Raw genomic sequence first — 26,576 nt, forward strand, 5'->3', positions numbered from 1 at the left:
AGAGAGAGAGAAGAGGAGGCGGATGGGTGTTTTTTTCGGGGGGGGGGGGGGGGGGGAAATGGGATAAGAAAGTTGGACATAAGCGCCCAGGATCATGTAGAGCCAAATTATTAGTATCCAATGCATGCAATGGGTAAATGAAATAACTCATCCATTCATTCCTCATGCATACATGCCTTCAAACGCTCAAGAGAACCGCCGCTTTCTCCATGAACCACCACCACATGGGGAGTTTGAGTGAGTAGAGGACAAGCTGCCACACACAAAAAAAAAAGATCACGCCTTAGCAGAGGTTGTAAAAACCCACAATCATCAAGCTTTGATTAAAACATCCATTTGAGTGCGATTCTTTGGGTCTGGGAATTCCGTAGACACAATTATTGATCGCTTTTCTCTCATCCCGTGTCGCTGAAAAGTAGACGTTTTTCCTGATATTTTGGTCGTGTCTAACCTTTGAATCAATTAGCCTCCCATCTCTTGTTGTAGCATCAGTACTTAAAAAATCATCTCTCTCTCTTGCTACACACCTACCTTGATCTTGCATGCTCCCCCAAGTGCCCGAGTTGTTCTTACGCTGATTGTTCCATTGTCCTGAACAGCCTATTGCATCCATCTTTCTTCCCCATGTTCAACTACACTAGGTCGCCCATCAACTGTCTCTAGAATTGGTATAAAATACTATTAAAGAAAAGGAAGAATTAAAGACTCAAGCAAGCCCTTATTACCAACACTATTGATGCACTTAATAAGATCAATGGCCACTTCTCAAGGCCTCAGCCTAATGACCCGTCTATGTTGGATAATATCACCTATTGCATACTGCACACATCTCCACAATTTCTTTTTTTCCCCAAAAAGATTACTTCATTAAGTATGAATGAAAACAGCAAGAGCAAGCTCTAATGCGGGAGTACATAATGCCATGCATGAGAAAAAAACCAGCTCAAAAAGAGCTAACAAAAATCCAAGGTGGAGGCTGAAAATGCCACCTCAACCCTGAAGGATGCTCAGAGAAGAAAGGAGACCCTCTCCAAACTCTGAAAAAAGTATCTCTCCTGGCTGTAGCTGCTCTGAAGGATGCCTGCATGCTCGCCCAGATGGCCATCAATGTATGTATAGTATTAGTCCATATACTGGCCATAGACTAGGAAGGGTGAACCTCGGAACCCTCCATTGCCTCCGTACATCTGGCCCTCCAAATATGCCAAGCTACAATGCTAGCCAGAATCTCCCATAAAGTGTCTACCGAGACTCTGAACGGAGTGAAGGGAACATTCTGGAGGGAACATGACTCCATAGAGTGTCATCGTATAATGAAGGCTGAGTCTGAGTCATGTCCCTCAAAAAACACCTCAAGGCCATTAAGAGATAACCATGCCACTGATCACCAAGTCATGAAGAAGGGTGCTCTATGAAATATGCTAAATATCCTAGCAACACCCTTCCAGATTGTCCTCGAATGTCTGCACTCCCAGAGGCAATGCTGAACTGACTCAACTGCTGCCTGGCATCGAGGACAAGTAGGGTCAGCCCCGAACCTAAATCTCCACAAGTTCACTGTAATCCCTCCATGAATAGAAAGCCAAAAGAAGAGAGTGATCTTTCTATTCGTGAGGGAATTCCAGAGCCTCCTCCAAAAGTTTTTCTGCACTTCTGCAGAAATCTGAAAACTATCCCAATGAGGAGCTCTGAAGGGCCTCCAACCTCTACTGCTAAGCTGAAATCTCCTAGCAATTCTGACTGTGTAACGAAAGAAGGGGATGCTCTTCTCTCGGTGTCCTTCATCAATCCATTCCCACTCCCTTGGGTCCCACTGTAAGAACCTAATGGGGGAACCAACATATAACTAGAGTCTCCAAGACCCAAGTGCCAGGAGAATAGGGTCAGGATCAAGATACCACTGTGAGTCCGTGCCCCACTCCATGTAACCTGCAATCCTAACAGGCTGGAAGGTAACCTCCAAAAGAATATCATTTGAGGATCTGAGAAGCCTACCTCCCGATTGAACATCAAAGACAAGGGTCTCCTCATGTGTATCCCACAAGGCAATAACCTGTAGAGGAATACCTGTCCCCATGAAAGCTCCCAACCAAGTGGACTCTGTGATCGGCATGTCATCTCTATCTATCCACTCTGCTGGTATGGCTGCCTCTATCCGCTGCATCCTGACTGTACTCCCTCTGAGGTGGCCAACTGAAAAGAGTCTCTTGGGAAATTGTGGAGAAATTGTATAGGCCTATTTTTGGCATTTCAATGGGCCTATACAATTTCTCCACCACCAAAGTATTCATCGTCCCATTGAAATGCTAGATAGAGAAGGTGAAGACACATGCCCCCCTTGAGTGTCCATCATCTTTCTTCACTCGATGCCTATTATCCATAGACCTTGATCCACCAAAAAAGCCTGTACTAGGGGGGAAAGGGAAGGGAAGGGAAGAGGATTGGGATGAGGAGGGGGGCAGAGGGGGGGAGGGGCAGGGGGGGTGACGGGGCGCATAGGAGAGACTACCAAAGTTCCAAACATACATGTATGTTTGGTGTGTAGAATTTGCAGACATATGGTATAGAACAAATATTGTTGCCTATTGATTTTATTTTATTTTAATGCAAATCCATTGCTGCCATTTCTATTCATTTCGTCTCTTATTCTGGATATAAACCTACATGTGGCATGAGCTGAAACTGCACAAATTACAAGCCCTCCCACATGCATATTTAGTGCAGCCCATAGGTATCAAATCGTCTTCCTACCTTGTAACATGGAGGCACAGGAACAGGAGTCCGTGTGTCTGCATAAGTGCCATCACTAGTCCTAACCTCAACTGGAACTAAGGTATCTCTGACAGGAGCTATGGCATCAAAAGGCCTTTCCTGATCTATAACTGAAGGAACGGCAGCCTCAGTTGCAACCTAAACATGAGTGTCTCCTGCTACAATCGAAGAAGACCCCGAGTTATGAGAGATATCCTCTTGTGCCAGTGGAGTGACAACCCTAACAGCAATCCAACGGGGAACGGCAGGTGGAGAACGCGAGGAGGGTCCTGGACGTGCTGAAGGAGCTCGGTTGTCTAGTAGCCTGCGCTACAAGACGAACAAGAGTGCTGAAGTGAGCGATACAAGGATGAGCCGGACCCGAAGACTTCTTGGGTCCTCTTTCCCTCCTTGGGCAATCTCTAGCAAGTGCCCATGGGTCCTACATATCTTGCTTTTTTTTTTTTTTTTCAAAAAAGAGACTTCTATTAAGTAAGAAAGAAACTCGCTAGAGCAAGCTCTATGCGGAAATACAACATGCTAAGCATGTAATAAAAAACACCTCAGAAGAATGAGGTAGAAAGAAACCAAGGCTGAGGCTGAAAATGCCAACTCGACCCTGTAGAAGTCTCAGCAAAGAAGGGAGAGTCTCTCCAATCTCTGAGAAAAGTAACTCTCCTGGAGGAGGCTGCTCGAGAGGATCCCTGCATGGTCGCCCAAATGGCCATCAGAGTGTGTACCGTATCTGTCCAAGTACTAGCCAAGATTTGAGAAGGGTGAACCTGAGAACCCTCCAAAGCCTCATTGCATCTGGCTCTCCATATGTGCCATGCTGCAATGCTAGCTAAGACCTCCCATGGAGAGTCAACCGAGGAATGAGCAGCCCTGAAGAGAGTGGCTGGAATATCCTCTAGAGAGCACGACTCCACAAGGTGTCGTCGGATGTGAAGAGCCCAAGAGGAGTCATGTCTCTCAAAGAAAACCTGGGGCCCTGAAAGAGTGAGCCAAGCCACTGATCCCCAGGTCATATAGAAGGGGAGGCGAACAAAAGTGGAAAAGTCTTGCAATCCCCTTCCATATGATTCTCGCCTGTCTGAAATCCCAAAGGTACTGTTGTATTGTCTCCGAAGCAGAAAGGCAACGAGGGCAAGTAGGGTCAGCCCCGAACCTGGATCTCCAATGGTTCACTGCTATCCCACCATGAATAGAAAGCCAAAAGAAGAGAGTGATTTTTCTGTTCTGGTGGGATTTCCAAAGCCTCTACCAAAAAAATTTCTGCAAGTCAACAGAAATCTGAAAGTTCTCCCAATGAGGAGCTCTGGTAGGCCTCCAACCCCTACACCTGAGCTGGAATTTCCTAGCATTACTGACCGTGTAACGAAAGAAGGGGATGCCCTTCTCTCGGTGCCCTTCATCTATCCATTCCCATTCCCCAGGGTCCCACTGCAAAAACTTAATTGGGACACCTCCATAGAGCCACAGCCTCCATGAGTCCAGGGCGATGAGTAGCGGGTCAGGATCCAAGTACCACTGTGAAAAGAGAGCCATGCTCCATGAAGCCCACTATCCTGACTGGCTAAAACGGTACCTCCAACAAGATACCGTCTGTGGATCTGGACAGCCTGCCCTCCTCCAATAAGATACCGTCTGTGGATCTGGATCAAAGACTAGGGCATCCTCATGTGTATCATGTAAAGCAATCACCTGCAAAGGAATTCCCAATTTGGAAAATGCCCCCATCTAGGTGGAACAAGTAATAGGCATGTCATCTGTGTCCACCCAATCCAAGGGCAAGGCTGCATCAATCTGTTGGACTCTCCCTGCACTCCCTCTGAGATTATGAACCATCTGGGTATGTCGGTCTGCAGGAAGCTTCCTAAAGGCGTTCCAAGCTCCCACAATAGATGCAGGGTCCCTCTCCCATCTGGGCCACTGCATGTAAAGAGAAGCTCCAAGTGGTCTGCCATGCTCATCCAAAATACTGTCGTTCCACATGATAGGCTGCCTTTCAATCTCTTCACGGGTGGACGGGGGAATCCTGCGAAGAGTACTCCTAAAGCTGGGCCATGCTTTCAGGATAGCAACCATAAGAGGGGAAGAAGGAGACTTGAGGTGGGCTGTGGTGAAGACCCATCTGGTACTATGTGTCCAATCCTCTCCTGAGGTGGGCGTGCGAGATTGTATGCATCTGATAAAGAAAGCCTTCCAAGGCTCTTGCCCTTGCATAAGTTCTCTCACAACGACCTTGCAGAGTAAGGCTCTGCATTGTAGATCCGGGTCAATGATATTCAAACCCCCTTCTCTTGTAGAAAGAATCAAGGTCTCCTAAGCCACCCTGGCTGTAACATCAGTTGTGCCATCTAGACCACTCCATAAAAAGTTTCGTACGGGCCTCTTAAGCTGAGTGATACGATCCCTAGAGTGGCACCAACAAGAGCATACAAACCATGCTGTGGCTAGAAGAACCTGGTTAACCACCACCACTCTGGATGCCAAGTCAAGTTTGACTGAGCTCGAGAAAAGGAGCTTTCTTCTGATGCTCTCCAACACCGGAGCAAACTGTTGTGAAGGAGAGATGCCCACCCCAACCTGGCAGCCCAAATATCTGACGGAGACACCCCTCTGTACCCAAGTGAAGCCAATATCATTACCCCTATTCGGGGTGTCATCATCACAAATCAAAAAACCATTGGATTTATGCCAATTAATGTGTGCACCTGCAGCCGTGCAAAATAAATCCAAGGCTGTTCGGAAGGAAGTGAGTGTCCTGGGGGAGGCATCCCAAAAAACAACCATGTCATCTGCCAACTCACTATCTAGGAGCTCTTCTTCCCGGCGGAGAGGAAGTCTCAGCCCATAAATATCAGCTTGAGATCTAAGGTAGAGATACTCATAGCTTCCGCCACAAACAGAAAAAGAAAAGGGGCAAGAGGACAACCCTGGCGGACTGATCTAGAGATCTGAAACATGTCTCCTCTTACCCCCCCAATAAGTACCTGGCTATGGGCCGATCTGTAGAGAGAGGATACTCCTCTAATCCATGCATCTGAAAAACCAAAGCGAGATAGAGTACCCTCTAAAAAATCCCAGTCTACTCTGTTGTAAGCTTTCTCAAAGTCCAAGAGTAGAATGGCCAACCTCTGGCGGCTCTGCATGGCCCATTCTAAGGCCTCCCAAAATGAGAAAATATTATCGAAAATACTTCTGCCATGTACAAACCCTGTCTGCGTGTCATGAATCAAATCTGAAAGAAAAACCTGTAACCGCAGACTGATCGCTTTCGCCAGAATCTTGTAAAAATTGCCCAATAGAGTGATGGGTCTCCATTGTGACACTAGATTCCTATTACCCCCCTTTGGGATGAGATGAATGAGACCATTTGTAAGTGAGTCAGGCATCTCACCAGAGTCCCACATGCCCTGCAGGGCTGATGTAATGTGATCACCAATCTGCTCCCAAAAAGTAATAAAAAAAGAAGGGTTAAGTCCATCCGAACCTGGGCACTTGCCCTTGTGAAGGGCAAGTAATGCAGTCCTGAATTCTGCATTGGTGAAAGGTGCATCAAAAGAGACATACATCTCATCCTTCACCAATACAGGGATACACTTACCAAATAACCTCTCTGCATCATCTATGGCCTGTGTGCCCGGATCTGCAGTAAGAAGGGATGCAAAAAAATCTGAAGCTACACGCATGACGGCATCACGATCTGACTGTAACACCCCGTCTGAGTCAACAAGCTGCGAGACACTATCTGTACTATGTCTGGGTCCATGAGTAGAGAAAAAGTGTTTGTTGACCCTGCCACCCATATGAATCCAAAAGGATTCCCGTGCATGAAAGGCATACTCTGCTCTCTTATCCAACAATGTCTGCATATGAGCCCTTGCTGCAGCAAGGCGCTCCTGAATCCAAGCATTTGTGGGCCTCTTCTGCTCTTCCCTCTGCAGGGACGCTAACTGCTGGCATATACCAATCTCACGTCTCCTGGAATCAGCGACTGTATGATAATAGTCACTAATTCCGGATAAGGCTGCAGCTACTTGAGATGGGCGGACAGCTCCACCCTGTATGTGAGAAACCCAAATCTGTAAAATATCCTCCGTGAGGCTCTCCTCTGCATAAAAAGCATCTGAAATCTTGACACTGGCAAAGCATCCTGTCTGATAAGGCTCAAGAATCTGCAACACCACTGGAAAATGATCTGAGGTGGAAACCCCAGTAGAGATGCATAGAGATCCGCCTCTGTCAAGTGCCCAATCGTCTAGATAAAATCTGTCAATACGTGCATGGATGGGCATGTGTATTCTCATGTTCGACCAAGAGTACAGGAGTGACTGTGGCATAACATGAAAGGCATCATCAAACCAAGTGTCCCTGCCATTGTACTGAAAGAGAAAGGCATCCCAGACTGCCCTCTCCAAAGAATGAATTCCGCCCTATCTGCCTCCCTTTTTGTCTGATGGCAACTCAACCATGTTGAAATCGCCACCAGGGGCCCAAGAGAGTAACTCCTTCCAAAAGGAGACCCGCTCCCCTCTGTTATTGGGAGCATAAAAATTGAGGAGACCAATCTTACGCCCTCCAATCAAAATAATGATCCATTGAGCTCTAGAGGGGGAGATAATTCCATGACCAGCAACCAAGGGGAGAATAGAAGGAGAGACCGAAATGCAAGTACCTCCCCTTGTTCCCATAGCAGGCGACCAGAAGGTATGTCCTGAAAGTAGTTTGCCAAACTTAGAGCAATCACTGGCATCCAACTAGTGTTCTTAGATAAAAAGGATATCAATAGCACCTCTACTGACACCTGGATGAAGCTGATTCCAAATCAGCTGCCTATGGCGACGATGTGGAACTCCGCCTAGGCCCTGTATGTTCCAACTGACTATCCTCATCGATAGGAGGATGCTGGATGGAAAGGCTTACCCGACCTAGTAGAGGAGACCAGCTTCCCCTCGGCCGAAACACTCCTACTAAGGGCAGGAAACTCAACAAGTGAAAGGATCCCCACACCTGCTGAGGAGGAGGCCCTATCAAAAGGAATCCCAATGACCGGGACCCCTAAGGTGAAGGGCACAAACTCCTCCTTATCCATGAAAGTCGCCGAATCTGCCAGTGCCCAAAAAGAGTTCCAAATAAGCAAGTCTGGCCGAGGAGTGTGAAGAAGACCTACACTCGTGGAAGATGGAGGAGAAGGACCTGCCAGGCCTCTATCAGCAGAACTGGAGCTGGGGGCTGAGGAGGCCTGTGCACTTTCTCGGTCGTCCTGACTGTGGCAGGAACAATCTATGGGGGGAAGAAGTATCTGTAGCCCCCTCGTTGTCAGAAACCAAGGTCACTGGGGTTGGTGCATCTAAAGGCCCCTCCTGATGTCGAACTGTAGTGTCTGGGGCTACAGCAACATCCACCTATGGAGTCTGGATGGCGTCTGTCTGAACAGGATCAAAAGTCTCCTCCTGAGGTAAGGGAGCTGCTCTGATAGCTCTCCATCGTGGTATTGGGTGTGCTGCGGGCATTGGGCGCCCTGCTGCCCCTGGTGGTCCTGGGGTGCATGAAGCAGGGCGCCCTGCTGCTCCAAGTGGTCTTGGAGTGTGTGGTACAGGGCGCTGGGGAGGTGCAGTCGGGGTAGTACGTGAAGGAGCTGCACCAGAAGACCTCTTGGGTCTTTTTCTCTTCCTTGGGCAGTCTCTAGCAAAGTGCCCAAGGGTCCTGCAAATCCTGCACTGGTCCTGTCTACCTGCAATCTCGACTCTTTGTCGAAAGAGAGAGCCGTCTGGATGCTGAAGCATGATGTGGTCATCTGAGATCTTAGGGTCAGAGACAATGACCCTAACTCGAGGCACCCCGTCTGCTCTGACTGCCTCTGCCGAGCAAGAAGGCATGCCAGGAAGGGGGGGGATCTCAGTGACCACTCCAAATGTGGCTCCGATAGTGGCAAGAAGTCGATGGTAGACCTGACGAAGACCAGAAAATCTAATGAACAGTGATGTGACCTCACTGTCCTCCTCGACCGAATCGAAGCCCAAGATGTAGGGTAAAAGAAAGATCCTCCTCGAACCCAAAGCCAGGGGATTAGCTTTGAGAACAAGGGCCGTGGACTCGTGGGAGTCGAAAACCACTTGGAAGAATCCACGTCCCAAAAGTTGAGGTGTGGGGCGAGATCTCCTGGTAACACCGCCAGCATCCAGTCTCTAGCCTATGATCTGGAAGGGTGTGACCCAAAGATGCGGGCGAAAAGTGATGTGGAGCCCTCCAGTTCCACATCTCTCTTGAGCTGCTACAACTCGTCTTCTGAAAAAATGACAGTTCTCGCGGCCGGTGGAGGTGGACGGAGATTGGCTGAATGGGATCCATTCGCCAATCGATGTGAAAAGGCGGATTCAAACACTCAAAAAAACTCCGTCCGTGAAAATGCTGCCCAAGACGCCCTGGAATACGGGCGCAGGAAGAAGGAGAACAGGAGAGGGTAGGAGAGAGGGGAAGAGGAGGAAAGGAGGCGGGGGGGGGAGGTAGACGGAGGTAGGCTGCAGGGGGAGGCGGAGGGGAGATGAGGGTTAGGAAGGGAGGGGGCGGGGGAGGGGGCGGGGGCTGGCGGGGAGGGAGAGGGTGGGCGGGGGAGAGGAAAGGAGGGGGCGAGTTAGGAGGGAGAGAGGGGGCTGGCGGGGAGGGAGAGGGTGGGCGGGGGAGAGGAAAGGAGGGGGCGGGTTAGGAAGGGAGGGGGCGGGGGGGGGGGGAGAGCGGGCGAGGGGGGTGGTAGGGGGCAGTGGGGGGGGGAGAGGGAGGGCGAGGGAGGGCGAGGGGGTGGAGGAGGTGGGCGGGGGGGCTGGCGGGTGGGGGAGAGGGAGGGCGGGGAGGGAGGAGGGAGGGGGCAGGGGGGCTGTCGGGTGGGGGAGAGGGAGGGCGGGGAGGAGGAAGGGGTGCGAGAGGGTGAGGGAGAAGGAGGGAGGGGGCGGGGGTGGAGGAGGGGGGCGGGGGGGCTGGCGGGAGGGGGAGAGGGAGGGCGGGGAGGAGGAAGGGGAGAGGCAGGGTGAGGGACGAGGGAGAGGGGGCTGGCCGGAAGAGAGGGAGAGGAGGAGCAGCAAGGGGAGGGAGGGGGGGCAGCGAGGGTGAGGGAGAGGGAGAGGGAGAGGGGGCTGGCTAAGAGAGAGGAGAGGGGGGGGAGCAGCAGCTCACGGGGAGAGGAGCAGCTCTTGTGACATATCCTGCATTGATCCCATCTACCCTCTGGTCACTGAAGCATGATGTAGTTATCCGTGATGTTAGGTCAGAGACAATGATCCTTTCTAGGCATCCCATCGGTCTTAACCACCTCTGCTGAAGAAGAAGACATGCCTAGAAAGGGGGGGATCTCTGTGACCACTCCAAAGGAGGCTCCAATAGTGGCAAGGTGCCGATGATGCTACATCTGAGGAACGCTGGGTAGTCGGATAAAAAGAGATGTGACCCAACGGTCCTCCTCAACATGATTAAAACCTAGAAAGATCCTCCTGGAGGCTAGCACCAAGGGATTGGCCTCGAGCACCGAAGCCTGACCTAGGAGAATCGAAAACCACCTTGAAGAAGTCTCAACCAAGTAAGCAAACATCTGACGAATGGAAAGCGAGATCTTCCGGTAAGGCCACAAGCATCCAGTCCCTGGCTCGCGATCTGGAAGGATGGGCATGGATGCAAGTGAAAAGCAAGGTAGAACTTTCTACCTCCACATCCATTTTGAGCTGCGGCAACTCATCTTTTGAAAAAATAATTGTTTTTTCAGCTGGTGGAAGCGGACGAGGATTGACTTAATGTATATCCATTCGTCAATCGAGGTGAGGAGGCCGACTCGAACACGGTGAAGCTCTATCCAACACTCCTTGCTGCAAGAGGGGCTGGAAAAAGAAGAGTTGAGGCAGGGCAGGGGTAGGGTAGGAGAAGGGGAGGCTGAGATTTGCTTTGGAGCAGCAACACTTTCCGTATCGAAATAGGTTTTTTGGACCCGCCAAAGCCTAGAGCTGAAATTCGTTTTTTGGAGCAGCCAAAGCCTAGACCAAATTCGTTTTTTGGAGAAGAATTTCATTTTAGAGCAGCAGCACTTCTCAAAATCGTTTTTTGTAGCACCCACAAACCTGGAGCTGAAATTCATTTTTTGGAGTAGCCAAAGCTTGGAGCAGAATTTCATTTTTAAAGAGCAGCCTAGCTGGAGAGGGTGAAGGGGGGAGTAGAGGGGGAGGGAGAGAGAGGCTGATGGGAGGAAGAGAGAGGGAGAGAGAAGCTACTGGCTGAGTAAGAGAGAAGGGATAGGTTGAGGGGAGCAAGGAGCGACGGGGAGTTGCCAGCGGGGGAGTCATGTGCTCATCCATGCCTGATCTATTCTGGCATTGTCCTGAATCTCATGATTTCTTACTTTTGCTACAGCAACGTCTTCAGGCTCATTTCCCCAGTGCTTGCTTTGGCAAGCGTTTTCAGTCATTTGGTTTTCATCATGTAAGAACTCAAAACATAGCTGTAGAAATACTGTAGAAAAAGTAACCACTGGCAGCCCCTCGTAAAAACTAGGCGAAAAGAGTCCCAAAACTAGCCAGTTTGTGTAAATGTCATCCGGGATGGTTGTTCTGGCATCAACCTATCTCTTAGGCTCTGAAACACATAACCCACATCAGAAACGGCTTAGCATTTTCAACCTAAACGAGGTTAGAACCTTGGAAATTGTTGGGAACATGTTTAATAAAATAAAACCAGTTTTACAAAACTCTATGAATGAAAAGCAAAATCTGAGAACCACTTTTTGGTGGCCTGGAAGACAAAAAATGGAACAGTATTTGAGACAAACTGTGCGTAAAAGAAAGCATAGTGCCTAATAGAAAAGAAGTACGCGAAGAATACTTGCCCCATGACTCGTATTGGGCGTTGGAAAAGAAAAAATGTAGAATGAAGCAGATACTCCAGCAATTCATCAAGTTGGACAGTACAAGGACGGCTAGGAAGAAGGCGAATTTGCAAAAAGAGCAACAAGGAGAGGGTGCAAATTTGCAGAGAGAGCAATTGTGACTGCATGAGAAAGCACCACAATCAAGCTGAAAAAGCTGAAAAACATTTTCCAACTGTAGTATTTGATTGGTTATTCTAGGTTCGAATAGTTTTTAGGAATTATTTTAATCTTTTAATTAGGTATCTTAAAAAATTTACCCAATGACCCCTCTACCCATACACACAATCAATAAATTAATAGGCCTAGAACAAATGCACATCCTAGGTTTGCTAGGATCATAACTTGACCTAGACAACTCAGAATTTACCCAACTGAATCCATCCTTTAGACCTTGATGTGCTCTATCTAATGTGCATGTGAGTGATCAAGGTGCTAAATCTAACGCTCAAATATTAAGGGTTCTGAACATCACATCCGCCTCGCAGTTAAACACTACGTGATCTTGATCTACCAAGCATCAATTTGAAGGTGTCAAGAATAAACCATGGGTACTAAAGACCCATCGGGTATTAGAAAACCCTAGTGGATGTGCGAAGCATTGTCAATCTCGTATGGCATGTTGATAACTTAATATCAAGTGGAGGGTGATCCGGTAGGAAATAGTCAATCGACTCGTAGCTTCACTAATGTGAAGTCCACCTCATGCACTAGCTTCCAGCATCCTGTCACTGGATGTGACTAATATGGATCCATCTCCAGGTGTAAATGAGCATACTAAAGATGGTACAGTCATATTGAAGATGACAAATCACACTGAAGGTAATAGATCATTCTAAAGATGACAGATCTGATAGAGTCACACTGGAGGTGACATATACATGCTGAAGGAGTCATGGACACACTGAGGTGTCATAGGCTAGCACTGTAAATAATGTGATCATGCTAAAGGTGACAGAAGCTATACTGAAGATAGCCTACATGATGATCAACCATGGTAAGATCTCTAAACTGTGAATAACCCTGCGCACACGATTTGTAGAAGATAACCGGCCAGGGTGTGATGCTCTGTCACAAGAACTCACACAAAAAAACTAACACGTGTGGTTAGTAAATATGTGATTATAATAAAATGAAAAATAAGATATCCAATAACGATCCAAAAATGTACTGGAGGAAAGTGTAGATGTGGTGTGTGTGTGTGTGCACGTGCACACACACCCACAAATTTGGAAAATCAAACAGCCACCCTCAGGTTACACAGCAGAAATTCTTTGTTCAGGGTACCTAGACTAAAGCTTCTTTCTGGTCATATGCTGAGTATACCGTGTCAAAGCACTTGGACGACGATGTACACAGAATTATGCTGGATTCGAAAGCAAGAACTTCACAGAGGAAAGCTCGTGAAATGATCTGGGTGACTTCACGATGGGGATGTCAGCAGCAGCCAACCCTTCCACATAGAGGGATTCTCAGGCCTCCAAGACTTATACGCACTGCCTTTCCCCATCAAACCAAAAACCCAAGGCGGATATCACCATACATTACAAAGCAAAGTTTAGAGAGTTTCTTGTTTCATTCCTTCTTGTTCAAATGCCATGCCTGCTCTCTAGTGCAATGTAAATCAAGATGAGAACCATCACTAAGTTTTTGTCAACCTTGAATGCTGTAGCTGCAATCTCAGAGCTCTGCCTAGGCCTCTAGACAGCACAAGGTTTGCATAGTTATGGTGAAAAACGTGGAACTGTAAATAGAAAATGTTATTGAGCCTGAATGCTCTAAGAGCTCTTGTTCATCCTCAAAGAAGGTTCTAAAAATTTTATTGCCATACAAAGCAAAGACACCCCAAAGAATTAGACAATTTATTCGTATGCAGTAAAGAACAACCCTCTTCAATAGTCCCTGGGTTTGCCCTACAGCTAAAGATGTGCACATCCTAATTCCAAAGATTCACCAAGTCATGAAGACACCATTCGTCTGAGTTACCCTCCAGTGTTTCCTCTTCACAATTTAAAAATAAGACAAACAAAGCACACATAGTGAGAGGAACCCCCCCCCCCCCCCTTTTTAATTTGCAAGGGTGAGCTATTCTTCAGAAACCAGGGCACTTTGAACGTACCAGAAAGCAACCAGTCAAGATCTATCATATAGTTGGAGAGCAATGCGAAAAGCACGTCACCCTGCCATCATAACAGAGACAATGAATGACAAGTACTAATTATGGACAACCACATGATGGAAACAATTGATACATTAAGTATAGTATTCCTATCTACTCTTCAGGGTTTCATTTCATAGCTCACAGAAGCTAGAAGTCAAATTGAAACCAATGATGCCAGTCTAATCTATCGAAGAAGCCTCACCATGCACCCAATGTTCAGTCTAAAGACCAAATCCTTTCTATGAAGTTAGCTCCTAAAAAAAAAGTTGTCTGAATTCAAAGCATGGTTTACATGATCTGCAACCCTAAAAAATGGATGGTAATTGATTCTTACAGTACAGGCAACAGTATGTGGCATACACAAGTAACACCCTGAAAAGAAATCACGGAACCCAAGTTGATCTAAAAAGTTACAGTTATTATCATTTCATAAAACATAATAATAAACGCATCACCATGACTACATTAGAGCATTGCAGCTTTCAATGTAAGTGGATTGCTGAAAACCGTTTTCAGACTTTTAAAAAAATACTTGTGTGAAAGGCAAGGAGTTTCTCAATTATTAATGCGTACATTTTCCACTTACTTGTTGCTGACTCTTTAATGTAAAGAAGCCCATCTTTACAAAAGGAACAGGCCTTTGCTTCTGTCTAGACATGCAGTTGAGTTCCTAGTCCCTGAGACCCCTAATACATTGAGATTAATTTAGAGCACATCCAGTTTTTGATGATCTTATAGCATAGAAAGAATCCGTTCCATTTGAGAGCTAAGACAAAACCAAAGAATTAAGGCTGTAAGAAATGTTCACCCCTCCCTCACATATAGCAACACCTAGCTAAGGAGGTGAGGAGGTGAGAGGAAGAAGCTTCCTAGTGGCTTCTCACAGAAACCAGGGCTTCAGCCCCATCCTATATGGCACACTGACACAATATGCCCAATCAAAATACATCAAGATTCCAACACATGCCGTAGATGCAATACCTGCATCTAATTGGCTGCCCTACAGTGAGTGACATGGTAAGTGAATGAATGTGTGACATGTGGCAAGGCCACATGAGATAGACCAGCTGATTGTTGCCATGTGGCACCCCCTCCTTCATGCATGATGGATATATATGGGGGCTTGCCACATCATGTGGGCCTTTGAAATTCTCTAACCCTCATCCATGACATAACATCAAGGATGTCCTAACCTAAGACTTAAGGTCTACCACCATTCTTTTTTACCTTTAAACACCTAGCCCAAAATACCCAACGGTAATTAAGTGAACTAACTTCATAGCTCAACACTTTTTCCAGCATTCCCCCTTGATGAATAATAAATTAGGCTTCATGCCATCAAGTTAGAAAACTTCTCTTGGTTAATCTTGGCAAGCGGTTTGGTTAGAATATCAGCCACCTGACCTCCTGTTGAATAATATTTCATTGTCCTCAGCCAATTTAATAAAGCTTTGTTTATCAATCAATGACAAAGTTGGATCTTTTTTAATACGAGTAGCAAGACCCGCTCCACTGGGTCACAATGTGGGATCTTAAAACAATTTTCTGTGTCCATAACCAAAACCAAAATTAAAGTACTTGAGCTTGTTTTAAGTTTCCAATTCCAAAGAATGTGAGCTCCTTCAGCTATGAGCTTTGTTACAAAAGGCTTATTGCTTAACTTTGGGACCTTAATGCATCAATAACAACAATTGAAATAAATCGCAAACGCAATCATCTTTGCTCTAGAATGAGGTAACTATATCTCATTTATTGACTCATTAGCATTACCAAATCAAAGATTCAAAGCATTGTCCTCAAGAATTGAGAGGCTCTCTGGCTAAAGACCAGGCACCTCTTTTCCGAATCAAATGCAGCTGCAACATCTAAGGCACTGGAATTCAGGTCTCCAATTCATACATCCAGCATGCTAAGATGCACAACCGAATCTCGAGGCAGCCTTCCAAGTGGAACATATTCTTGTTGCACCAGAGGTGGAGACATGACTGGATGTGCAGTAAAAATCTTGGGGTCCTAGCGGCTGTTTCCTGTGCTGTTGAAGTATCTGAATGCTAGCAATGTCCCTCTTGCGGAGCAAAGTTTGCACCAAGCATGACAGCATGCTCACTTGGAGACCTTAGAGATATGTGAGATAGCTATTGAGGGCTGGCTTGGCGATGTTGAAAACTGTAGACATTTTTGGAGACTTCAATTGCGTCGAGGCATGTCATCCCATCACCTCGAGAGTCTTCCAACATGTCTGAAGATATTCTTCCTAAACATGAATCTTTTGATTACTCCCATAAAAACTTCCTTGATAGCAGCTCAGGTCAAATTCGAATTCTACATTTGATCTACGAATGTATGTTTTTGTTTTGGAGGCCTTCCAACACAACGCTTTCCATATACAAACCTAGCCCAACACCTTCCATACGCCAACCTCTCTCTCCCTCTCTCTCTCTCTCTCTCTCTCTCTCTCTCTCTCTCTTATGGTCAGACGCAGGGAACTTCTCAGAGTCTTATACAGGACGAGAAATAGTCTTTTACATGGAGACACACCAGACCCCAGACCGTCCACTACCGATAGTCAGTGGCTACACATGGGAGTCAGCCTTCAGGGATGAGACAAGGGATACAAGGAGTCCGAGGATCAGGCGGGGTCGCAGTATTGTACAGCTCTTCCCTCGCTAGAGCCATCTCCATTGAGAGGAAGGACGCACACTCCCGATTCATGTGGATCCAGATCCGACGCACAAACACCCATGACCTTTTCACAGCAATATGCTACTTCCCGCCAGACACATCCCACTTCGCCAGACTCGCACGAGAGGAGGGTCAGACATTGCCATATGCACCCTTACATCAGGATATCCCAAACCTTTCAGCCCGCGGGAAAGTTCTCCTTGTTGGGGACTTCAACGCCAGGACGAATACGTGCCAGGCACCACTCCTACACTTCCAAGACTACTCTATCATGCTACCAGACATGGACCTAGACGGAGCAGGTATGACCAAGACCTCATCGGACCGACACAGGCCTGTTACACCATATGGACACGCACTCCTTGATCTAGGCAGGATGCATGAACTCATCATCTACAACGGGCTTGACCTATGGCCCTCCTCAGGTGGTTTTACTTGCTTCCCACACGGGGGGGGGGGGGCACTAGTGTAGTAGATTACATCATGGGATCCCCTACCTTCACTTCATGTATCACCGACTTCACCGTAGCACCACTCCCTCCAGGAGCTGATCACACATACATATTCTTCACTATCGCCACCCCACGCTTAGCCACACCACACACACCACATAGGAACCACGACACCTACCACGACATACACTTTGATCACAGCCTCTCACCGGCCTACTCTGGACGCCTAAACAGACTCCTAACCTACATCGATCACATACCACTCATAGAGGACCATGCTGCCCTGATTAGTCGCACACTCCACGAGGCTGTCCTCCAAATCTTTCCCCACACCACATGGTCCACTAGACCACCAACTCTAGGTTTTGTATTATGCAACAATTGGTACGATGAGGAGTGCAAGGCTTATTGCCGACAACTCTGACTTGAAACCAAACGTCACCTCTCGAACACACCAGACACGGTACGCAAGTACCGACGTCTCGTATGTCGGAAGAAGCAGGCATTTCTTCGTCGAAATGAGGAGGAGCTGCTGCACATCTTGTACAACAGCAACTCTAAGGATTTTTGGCGGAGATTCCTTGAGCGTAGGTCTCCATCATCCCTCACCGACACGAGAGTCTGGCACACGTATGCACACCATCTTTATGATGTCCCACACAAGCCCACTCCAAATCTCATACACACACGTCGCCCCACCACTTGCACGTTGTTCACCAGAGGGGGAGTCAAGGACGCAACATTGAAACTGCACAATGGCCGAGCTAAGGATCACGAGGGGCTATGCACTAAGTTTATCGCATATGGGATCGACACGTTAGCCCCGATCCTAGCAAATCTATTCAATGACGCTGTTTGCCTGGGCTTCCCCTGCACTTGGACACTCAACACCATTACCCCCATCCACAAGGCAGGGGATCCCATGGACCCAAGTAACTACGGGACTATCATGATTGGACATGTGATATCCAAGATCTATGCAGCTGTATTGGATGCGTCAGTCAGCCTGTTCACAGAGATGAGAGGGCTCAGAGCAGAGGGTCAGGCCGGTTTCAGGCGAGACCATGGGACTATGGATCACATACTCACACTCAAGAGTGTCATTGAGGAGGCCAGAACACGGAAGGAGAGGGTATATTGCTGCTTTGTGGATTTCCGCAAAGCCTTTGACACAGTACCTCAAGCTCGTCTCATCACACGCCTACAGACACTAGGATTTAATCAGCAGATCATCTGGACAATCATGGCACTTTATGAGAGTCTCAAGCCGAGTTCGGACAGGCGCAGGTTGGACAGATGAGATCTTGAGTACCATAGGGATCAAACACGGTTGTCCCTTATCACCAACCCTCTTTGGCCTCTACATCGATGAGCTCCAGACTTTCCTGGCGGCGTTCGGAGGGACCGGTTGCTCACTTGTCGGGATCATCATCGGGATTCTTCTTTATGTAGATGACGTGGCACTCTTGTCGTCCACACCCGAGGGGCTCCAGCGACACTTGGATGCACTGCAGGCTTTTTGTTTATCCCATGATTTGGAGGTCAACATTGGCAAGACCAAGGTCATGATTTTTAACACCTCTCGAGCAAACATGCAACAGAAGCAGTTCACTTTCGGTGGGTCACCTATTGAGATCGTATCCTCATACACTTACTTGGGGGTCATCTTCTCCGGCCCGATTTTCACAATGAGACCAGCAATGCAGGCCAAACTGAGCAAGGGATACGCCTCACTGGCTCGGCTAGAGAGACAATGCTTTCACTCCCAATTCCAGGACCCTCGGACCAAGGCTCCTCTCTTCGACTCCTTGGTCCGACCAGCCGGTATGTATGGCAGCCCTTGTTGGGGGCCTAAAATGTCAGAGATAGAGTGGACACGGGTGGAGCGCCTGCAGATCCTCATGCTCTCACGGATGATTTGGGGAAAACCATCTGTACCACATCACATCATTCAGGCCGAGTTTGGTGCTTCTCCACTCCAGCTAGATGCAGCCTTTCAGACCATCACATATCTACACCGGGTTAGATCATATGGGGACTGCACATCAGGGAGACACAAGTTGCCATGGTTGGCTCTCGATTCCTCCATGAGGTTGGCAACAGAGGGAGACGAGCGATGCTGGTATGCACAGACTCACAGATGGTTTGAGAGACTAGGGTTCCACATCGATAGGATACCTCCTTTTCAGTACAGTTTAGATGCCCCTCTGGTACTCCCACCCACCATCCCGATCAGGCCACACACCAACCAAGTCATTCGAGAGGATCTCCTGCAACTACACACCTTTAGGACTTGGTTGGAGCCGAGTGAGCTTCCAGTGAAGCTGAGTTTCTGCAGAGATTACTGTCTTTGTATTTCGGAGAAGGGATTCGTCACACCACCGAGGTACACTGAGCTTCATATGCCTCACTCACTATGGATCTCCATCGGACAGTTTCAGGTATCATTACACCGCCTCCGCATAGAGAGCGACAGAGCAGAGGGAATTCCTAGGGAGCATCGCTTATGCATATTGTGCGACTGTTAGAAGGCTTGAGTCGGAGGAGCATTTTATTTTCACGTGCCCAATGTACTACGAGATCCGAGATCGCTACCACTGCCTCTTCAGAGACAGCTCCGGGCTCCTTTCCAGATTCCTCGCCTACCCAGATCAGATATGCCTCGCGGCCTTCATTCACGAGGGGGTCCGACACAGAGAGTACTTACTCAAGCAACGGGGCTTGGCCACATCATCAGACACCTCTCAGAGCAGGATCACAGAGTTTTTCTCATCGCGTGACATTGATCGTCCAATCTCTAGCCGCAGACGTGATAGAGACCCCGACCTGATGACCGTAGCACGACACACAAGACATCGAGGGGACACACAGATCACTTTGGGGGACCTCCCGTCATTGTTTAGACCCGGGATACGTCCCACGGGAGTCACGGTGGCTCTGGTCTTGCGTCGAGCCTCGCCCAGGAGACCGAGACGCACAACACCCCTTGACAGGCGCCAACGTCCCATCATCGTCTATGCACCAGCTAGGGCGACATGACATATGGAGGATTCCGCTCCACTCCAGTCCTTTTCTTTTTCATTGTTACATCCAGATGTATTTGATTATGTATGATCAGACTTAGGATTCAGCACGGGTGATAATGCTCATTTCAGTAGCTCCACCCTTACTGTGATTTGTATCAGGTTTTCTTTCAGTCTCATAGACCCATCGGTCTTCCGAAGACTCTAATAAAATTTCTTTCTTTCTTTCTTTCTTTTCTCTCTCTCTCTCTCTCTCTCTGGGGTTACACGATCTGGGGTCCGATACTGCTGGTACTTCAGACTCACTAGGTGGCTCACATCTCTTGGACTAGACATGGATAGACTGCCTCCCTTCCGATACAACATGGATGCCCCTCATCTCGAGTTGACTCGCCACGAGCTTAGCCAGGTCACGAGAGCAGACTTGCTGCAGCTTCATAAGTATCGCACTTGGATTTATCCCACGCAGCTTCCGACGAAGATGGCCACATATCGTGACCACTTCCTTCGGATCTCAGAGGATGGGTTTGTCATTCCACCAGGCTATACAGGTATCCACATGTCCCACTCACTGAGGATTGCCCTTGGCCAGCTTAGAGTCTCTTCGCATCAGCTCGAGATAGAGGCTGGTAGGATGCGACGCATGGAGGATGGACGGCGACCAGGCCGAGAGACCAGGATCTGCCCTTGTTGCACCATGGGAGAGGTGGAGTCAGAGGAGCACTTCATTTGCAGATGCCCGCTATATTATGAGCTCAGAGGTAGATTCCACTGTCTCTTCACGGATGGCTTTGGACCTCTCTCACGAGTGATGGACTACGAGGATCAGCATTGCCTAGCTCTTTATGTCAGGGAGGCCACTATGCTTCGACGAGACTACCTCAGAGACCATCAGCACAGACCGGAGCGTGATAGAGCCCAACCTAATAGAGCTCAGGCACACGCTATACCAGAAGACAGAGACCAGGAGGAGCATGAGGAGGTCAGAGCTCACACAGGACACATGCCTCCACCCTGTGGATGTACATATGAGATGGTTTGTAGACGCCGCAGGATCTTGTTACATAGGGGACGTACTCGCCGCTTCATCTCCAGACGATCCAGGATGATGGCAGCTTTTCGGAGGAGACTTACTCATGGAGATCTCGCCCCACCAGCCGCTCACCTCACCTTTGCTCAGATTTGTACTCTCATAGCAGGAGGCAGAGTCGATGGACAGGATTTCCAGTATTATTTTGGTTCTCAGACTCCGTGACACCTGGACTTGTATCTTTGCATTGGCATATTGTACTCATCCCCCCATTTTGCACCCAGGGGCGGTTTTCTTGCATCTAGTTTACTTTGTATCTAGGCTCAGATTTGACATTATGTACTTTCACTTGCATTGTATTGCGTAGCACTTAGATGATATTCAACGATGCCTCTTCTTTGTGGCACGTTGATTTTGTGCTACCTTGTATGCAGAGTTCTTGATGTCCCATGGGCCCATTTTGGCCTTTAGTGGACAATAATACACTTTCTTTCTTTCTTTCTCTCTCTCTCTCTCTCTCTCTCTCTCTCTCTCTCTTTGTATCACATCTTGATGCAGTAGAGATGCAGTAAAAGAATTGTTCGATTCCTCTCCTTATTGCATTTTCCAAAGAGCACCCTCCCCCCACTCCATCTTTTGCCCACATGATTAATTGCCTTGTAGCAACGTTCACTGCCTTTGCAGCATCATTCTCTAGCCAATTCTTGGCTGCAGTGGTAGAGCTCCTGGTTCCTCCCTGGGTGTTGGGTATTGGGTCTCCATCAAATGCAGCAATCCTTGACACCCCAGTTTATGGAAGGACTAACGGAGGAGGGGATGCCATTCTTCTTGGCAGCTCAAGCTCCTAGGCAATCCTTAACTCTTCAAGCCAAATTTGTGCTCCTAGAAGTAATACGTTGAAAAGTTTTGGGTCCTAGAAGCTGTTTCTTGTGCTATTGACATATCTAGATAATGGAAACCTCCTCCTTGCAGAGAAAAGTTTGCACCAACCATGACAGCATGCTCACTTGGAGACGTTACAGATTTGTGAGATAGCTATTGAGGGCTGGCTTGCGATGTTGAAAACTGTTGATTTTTTTGGAGACTTTAATTGCGTTGAGGCATGTCATCCCATCGCCTCGAGAGTCTTCCAACATGTTTGAAGATCTTCTTCCTAAACATGAGTCTTTTGATTACTCCCATAAAGTTTTTCTTTTCTGACTTCCTTGATTGCTCGAGCCTAATTCAAATTCCCAACACCTTCTGCACGCCAACATCTCTCCCTCTCTCTCTCTCTCTCTCTCTCTCTCTCTCTCTCTCACCTTCCGCACGCCAACATCTCTCTCTCTCTCTCTCTCTCTCTCTCTCTCTCTCTCTCTCTCTCTCTCTCTCTCTCTCTCTCTCTCTATCTATCTATATATATATATATATATATATATATATATATCTATATAAAATAATACAATACGATAATACATTATGTCTCTCTCTCTCTCGCCCTCCCTCCTCTCTCTTTATATTATAATATATTATAATATATAGTAAGATTTATTTATTTATTTATATTTATATATATATATATTCTCTCTCTCTCTCCCTCTCTCTCTCTCAAAGATGAGAGGGCTCAGAGCAGAGGGTCAGGTCAGTTTCAGGCAAGACCATAGGACTATGGATCACATACTCACACTCAGGAGTGTCATTGAGGAGGCCAGATCACGGAACGAGAGGGTATATTGTTGCTTTGTGGATTTCCGCAAAGCCTTTGACACAATACCTCGAGCTCGTCTCATCACACGCCTATAGACACTGGGATTTGATCAGGAGATCATCTGGGCACTCATGGCACTGTATGAGAGAGTCTCAAGCCGAGTTCGGACAGGCGCAAGTTGGACAGATGAGATCCTGAGTACCATAGGGGTCAAACAGGGTTGTCCCTTATGTTGGAATGCTGAAAGGAAAGAGTAGAGTTGACACAAAATCAGAATACTTGCATATAGAATGAAGAAGAAAGAGGTCCTTAAGTAGGCACCTCATACAAGGTCACTGACATCACTGATGACCTCAAAGCTCCTCAATCATCTCCTCAATCTGCTCCTAGATTCACTCAATCATCCTATGTGGCTTTTCCACCACCTAACTGTGCTTGTGGGCACCTAACTGTGCCTCTAGCACTCACACATAGAAACATAAGGTGTGCCTGAGGCATACACCTTGAGATATCCCAACAAACCCCCCCTCAAGGAGATGCCTCAGGCTATGTCAAGGATACATCTAGTCTCATAGTTTCTCATGCCATCTCATGGTGGTCAAGGATAAATCTATGGCTAGGTTCTCATGCTAGCAAGGGTTCCCTTGGGTGTAAGGTAAACAGAAAGGGATACAAACAGACCTTCCAATGGTTATCTCCCCTACATGTACATGCACACAATGTCTGTAGGAGGTACCATGGAGCAAAACATACACATGGCCTACATCATAAGGTGACCAGAGGTGTTTACAAACACACACAACACAATAGTTTATTTTCATTCATTTTGGAGGACTATCCAGGCTGAGTACCTTGACATAAAAAGAGTGATCTGGAGCATACATAGAGATGATTTAAAATGCATAATCTTCATGGGATGCCTCATCTTGTGGAGGCAAATTCACTGTAAGTAGATTTGCATTTTCTGTCTTTGCTTTGTCTCTGCAGAACTTCTCACTATGGTTGTTTTTGCCACAGTGCTTACATGGATTAACTTTGGAGCAGTCCTTTGAAAGGTGATTTGTCTTTCCACAGTGATTGCAAGGAGAGTACTTGCCCTTCTGGAATTTCATAACATAAGCAGTGTCATTGCCTTTCCTTAACTCCATGTGTCTTTCTTCTTCTTGGAGAGCTGAGATAATGCCTTCAAGGTTTGGATTTGGAAGATTCTTCAAAGTGCTTACAATGTGATCAAAGCTTTCAGGCATACTCTTTAAGTAGTACTGCCATAGCATCATCAGGGGTGATAGGAGAGTTGATAGAAGCTAACTGAGTCATAAGACTCCGCATATAGTTGACATGGGCAGCTAAAGTAGTATCACTTGCCATCTTTAATTCAAAGAAAGAGATTTTAAGTGATAGTTTAGAAATATGAGAGCTTGCACCAAAAATCAAATCTAGCTTCTGCCATGCTTCCGATGGAGACTCCAAGTCAGATATATGATGTATGTAATCATCACCCAAAGCTAAAGCAATTATACCATATGCTTTTTCTTCTCTTGCTGGATCCCTTGCCGGTCGTGTCGGAGCTGAAGATTCCCCAGCATTTGAGGCCGTAGAAGAAGCGGTAGGAGTAGGTTTGACAAGTCCCCATAAGTTCTCCCGCATTAATGCAAATTTTACCTTCATTTGCCATGTATGGAACCCCTTTCCATTGAACTTCTCAAGATTATATAAAGTAGCCATGAGAGGGTCTAACCCAGATATTGGGCAGTGTCTATCTCTCTTACAAGGCAAAAAGAACTGCAATACTTCCAAAGTATAGCCACTTGTTGTAGCAAATAGTAGTTACTAGTTTTCAAACAATGATGCTACTTTTTATATGCTTCATAGAAGTGGATGAAACAACCACTTTCCAATCACAACCAGGTCTAGCAAGTCAAAACAAAACTGAAGCAACACTTGTAGTGAAGTTATTAAAAACTTCAAAAGACCAGAAATGCTAGAGTAGCATTTTATGTAGCATCATTTTCAAAAGCATGTAAAAACTGTCAAAACTAGAGAGCTGAACTTGGAGGGCTCATAGCACACTCTTCAAAGCAAAAGAAAGGGGGCTTTCTGAGGCAAAAGAGAGCTGGTATACCACAGTAGATCCTCTGGGAAGAAGAGGCGAAAATATGCGTCAGGTTGCCTTCACCTTCATGAACAAAGTCGACTGGTTTTTCTCTGTTTTCTCCTTCAATATGCAGCCATTGCTGCTCAGATTTCAGCACAAGGTAGCTCTAGGTATGGACTAACTCCCCCTGAAAGGAATTAGAGAAAGTCGAAGCAGGCGCAGAGAACTTGCAGCAGAGAACTTCGACGACTTTCGTACAATGGCGACCAGCAGCGCGGGTATTTTGTCAATTCCTTCCAGCCCGAAGTTCGCCCTAACAAGAGGGATCTACAGCAGAAAGGGTGTGGGAAATGGTTGAGGATTGAAGGAGAACAAGCTCAAGCAAAATTTTTGGAGAAGAGGGAGAGATGGTGAAGAAGAAGAAGAAGAAGGGGAAGATGATGATGTGGCAGAAATGGGCTCAAGGGGGATGAAATGGCTCTGATACCATGTTGGAATGCTGAAAGGAAAGAGTAGAGTTGACACAAAATCAGAATACTTGCATATAGAATGAAGAAGAAAGAGGTCCTTAAGTAGGCACCTCATACAAGGTCACTGACATCACTGATGACCTCAAAGCTCCTCACCTTATCACCGACCCTGTTTGGCCTCTACATCGATGAGCTTGAGACTTTCATGGGGGCGTTTGGAGGGACCAGTTGCTCACTTTCTGAGATCATTATCAGGATTCTTCTTTATGCAGATGACATGGCACTCTTGTCGTCCACACCCGAGGGGCTCCAGCGACACCTGGATGCACTACACGCTTTTTGTTTATCCCATGATTTGGAGGTCAACCTTGGCAAGACCAAGGTCATGATCTTTAACACCTCTCGAGCAAACATGCAACGGAAGTAGGTTACTTTTACTTTCGGTGGGTCACCAGTTGAGATCATATCCTCATACACTTACTTAGGAGTCATCTTCTCCAGCCCGATCTTCACGATGAGACCAGCAATGCAAGCAAGACTGAGCAGGGGATATGCCTCACTGGCTCGGCTAGAGAGACAATGCTTTCACTCCCACTTCCAGGACCCTCGGACCAAGGCTCTTCTCTTCGATTCCTTGGTCCGACCAGCCGGTATGTATGGCAGCCCTTGTTGGGAGCCTGACATGTCAGAGATAGAGTGAACACGGGTGGAGCGCCTGCAAATCCTCATGCTCTCACGGATGATCCGGGGGAAACCATCTGTACCACATCACATCATTCAGGCCGAGTTTGGTGCTTCTCCACTCCAACTAGATGCAGCCTTTCAGACCATCACATATCTACACCGGGTTAGATCATATGGGGACTGCACATGAGGGAGACAGAGGTTGCCATGGTTGGCTCCTCATTCCTCCATGAGGTTGGCAGTAGAGGGAGACGAGCGATGCTGGTATGCACGGACTCACAGATGGTTTGTGAGACTAGGGTTCCACGTCGATAGGATACCTCCTTTTCAGTACAGTTTAGATGCCCCTCCAGTACTCCCACCCACCATCCCGATCAGGCCACACACCAACCAGGTCATTCGTGAGGATCTCCTGCAGTTACACACCTTTAGGACCTGGTTGGAGCCAAGGGAGCTTCCAGTGAAGCTGAGTTTCTACAGAGATTACTATCTTCGTATTTCGGAGGAGGGATTCATCACACCACCGGGGTACACTGAGCTTCATATGCCTCACTCACTACAGATCTCCATCAGACAGTTTCGGGTATCATCACACCGCCTCCGCATAGAGAGCAGCAGAGCAGAGGGGATTCC

At 47.3% G+C, this 26,576-nt stretch overlaps 1 protein-coding gene across 1 annotated transcript in view; it reads right to left on the reverse strand.

Moving 5' to 3' along the window:
• TDP1 (tyrosyl-DNA phosphodiesterase-like protein) overlaps positions 1–26,576 on the reverse strand; it is a 172,896-nt gene that overhangs the window by 69,623 nt on the left and 76,697 nt on the right. Inside the window, 2 exon segments of the mRNA XM_087388793.1 lie at positions 173–253; positions 13,779–13,839. Coding sequence (XP_087244919.1) covers positions 173–253; positions 13,779–13,839 — 142 coding nt within the window.

The sequence above is a fragment of the Dipteris shenzhenensis genome, chromosome 17 (genome assembly GCF_047967505.1).
Source record: "Dipteris shenzhenensis isolate YYH24624 ecotype China chromosome 17, Dip_SZ_1.0, whole genome shotgun sequence".
NCBI lineage: Eukaryota > Viridiplantae > Streptophyta > Polypodiopsida > Gleicheniales > Dipteridaceae > Dipteris > Dipteris shenzhenensis.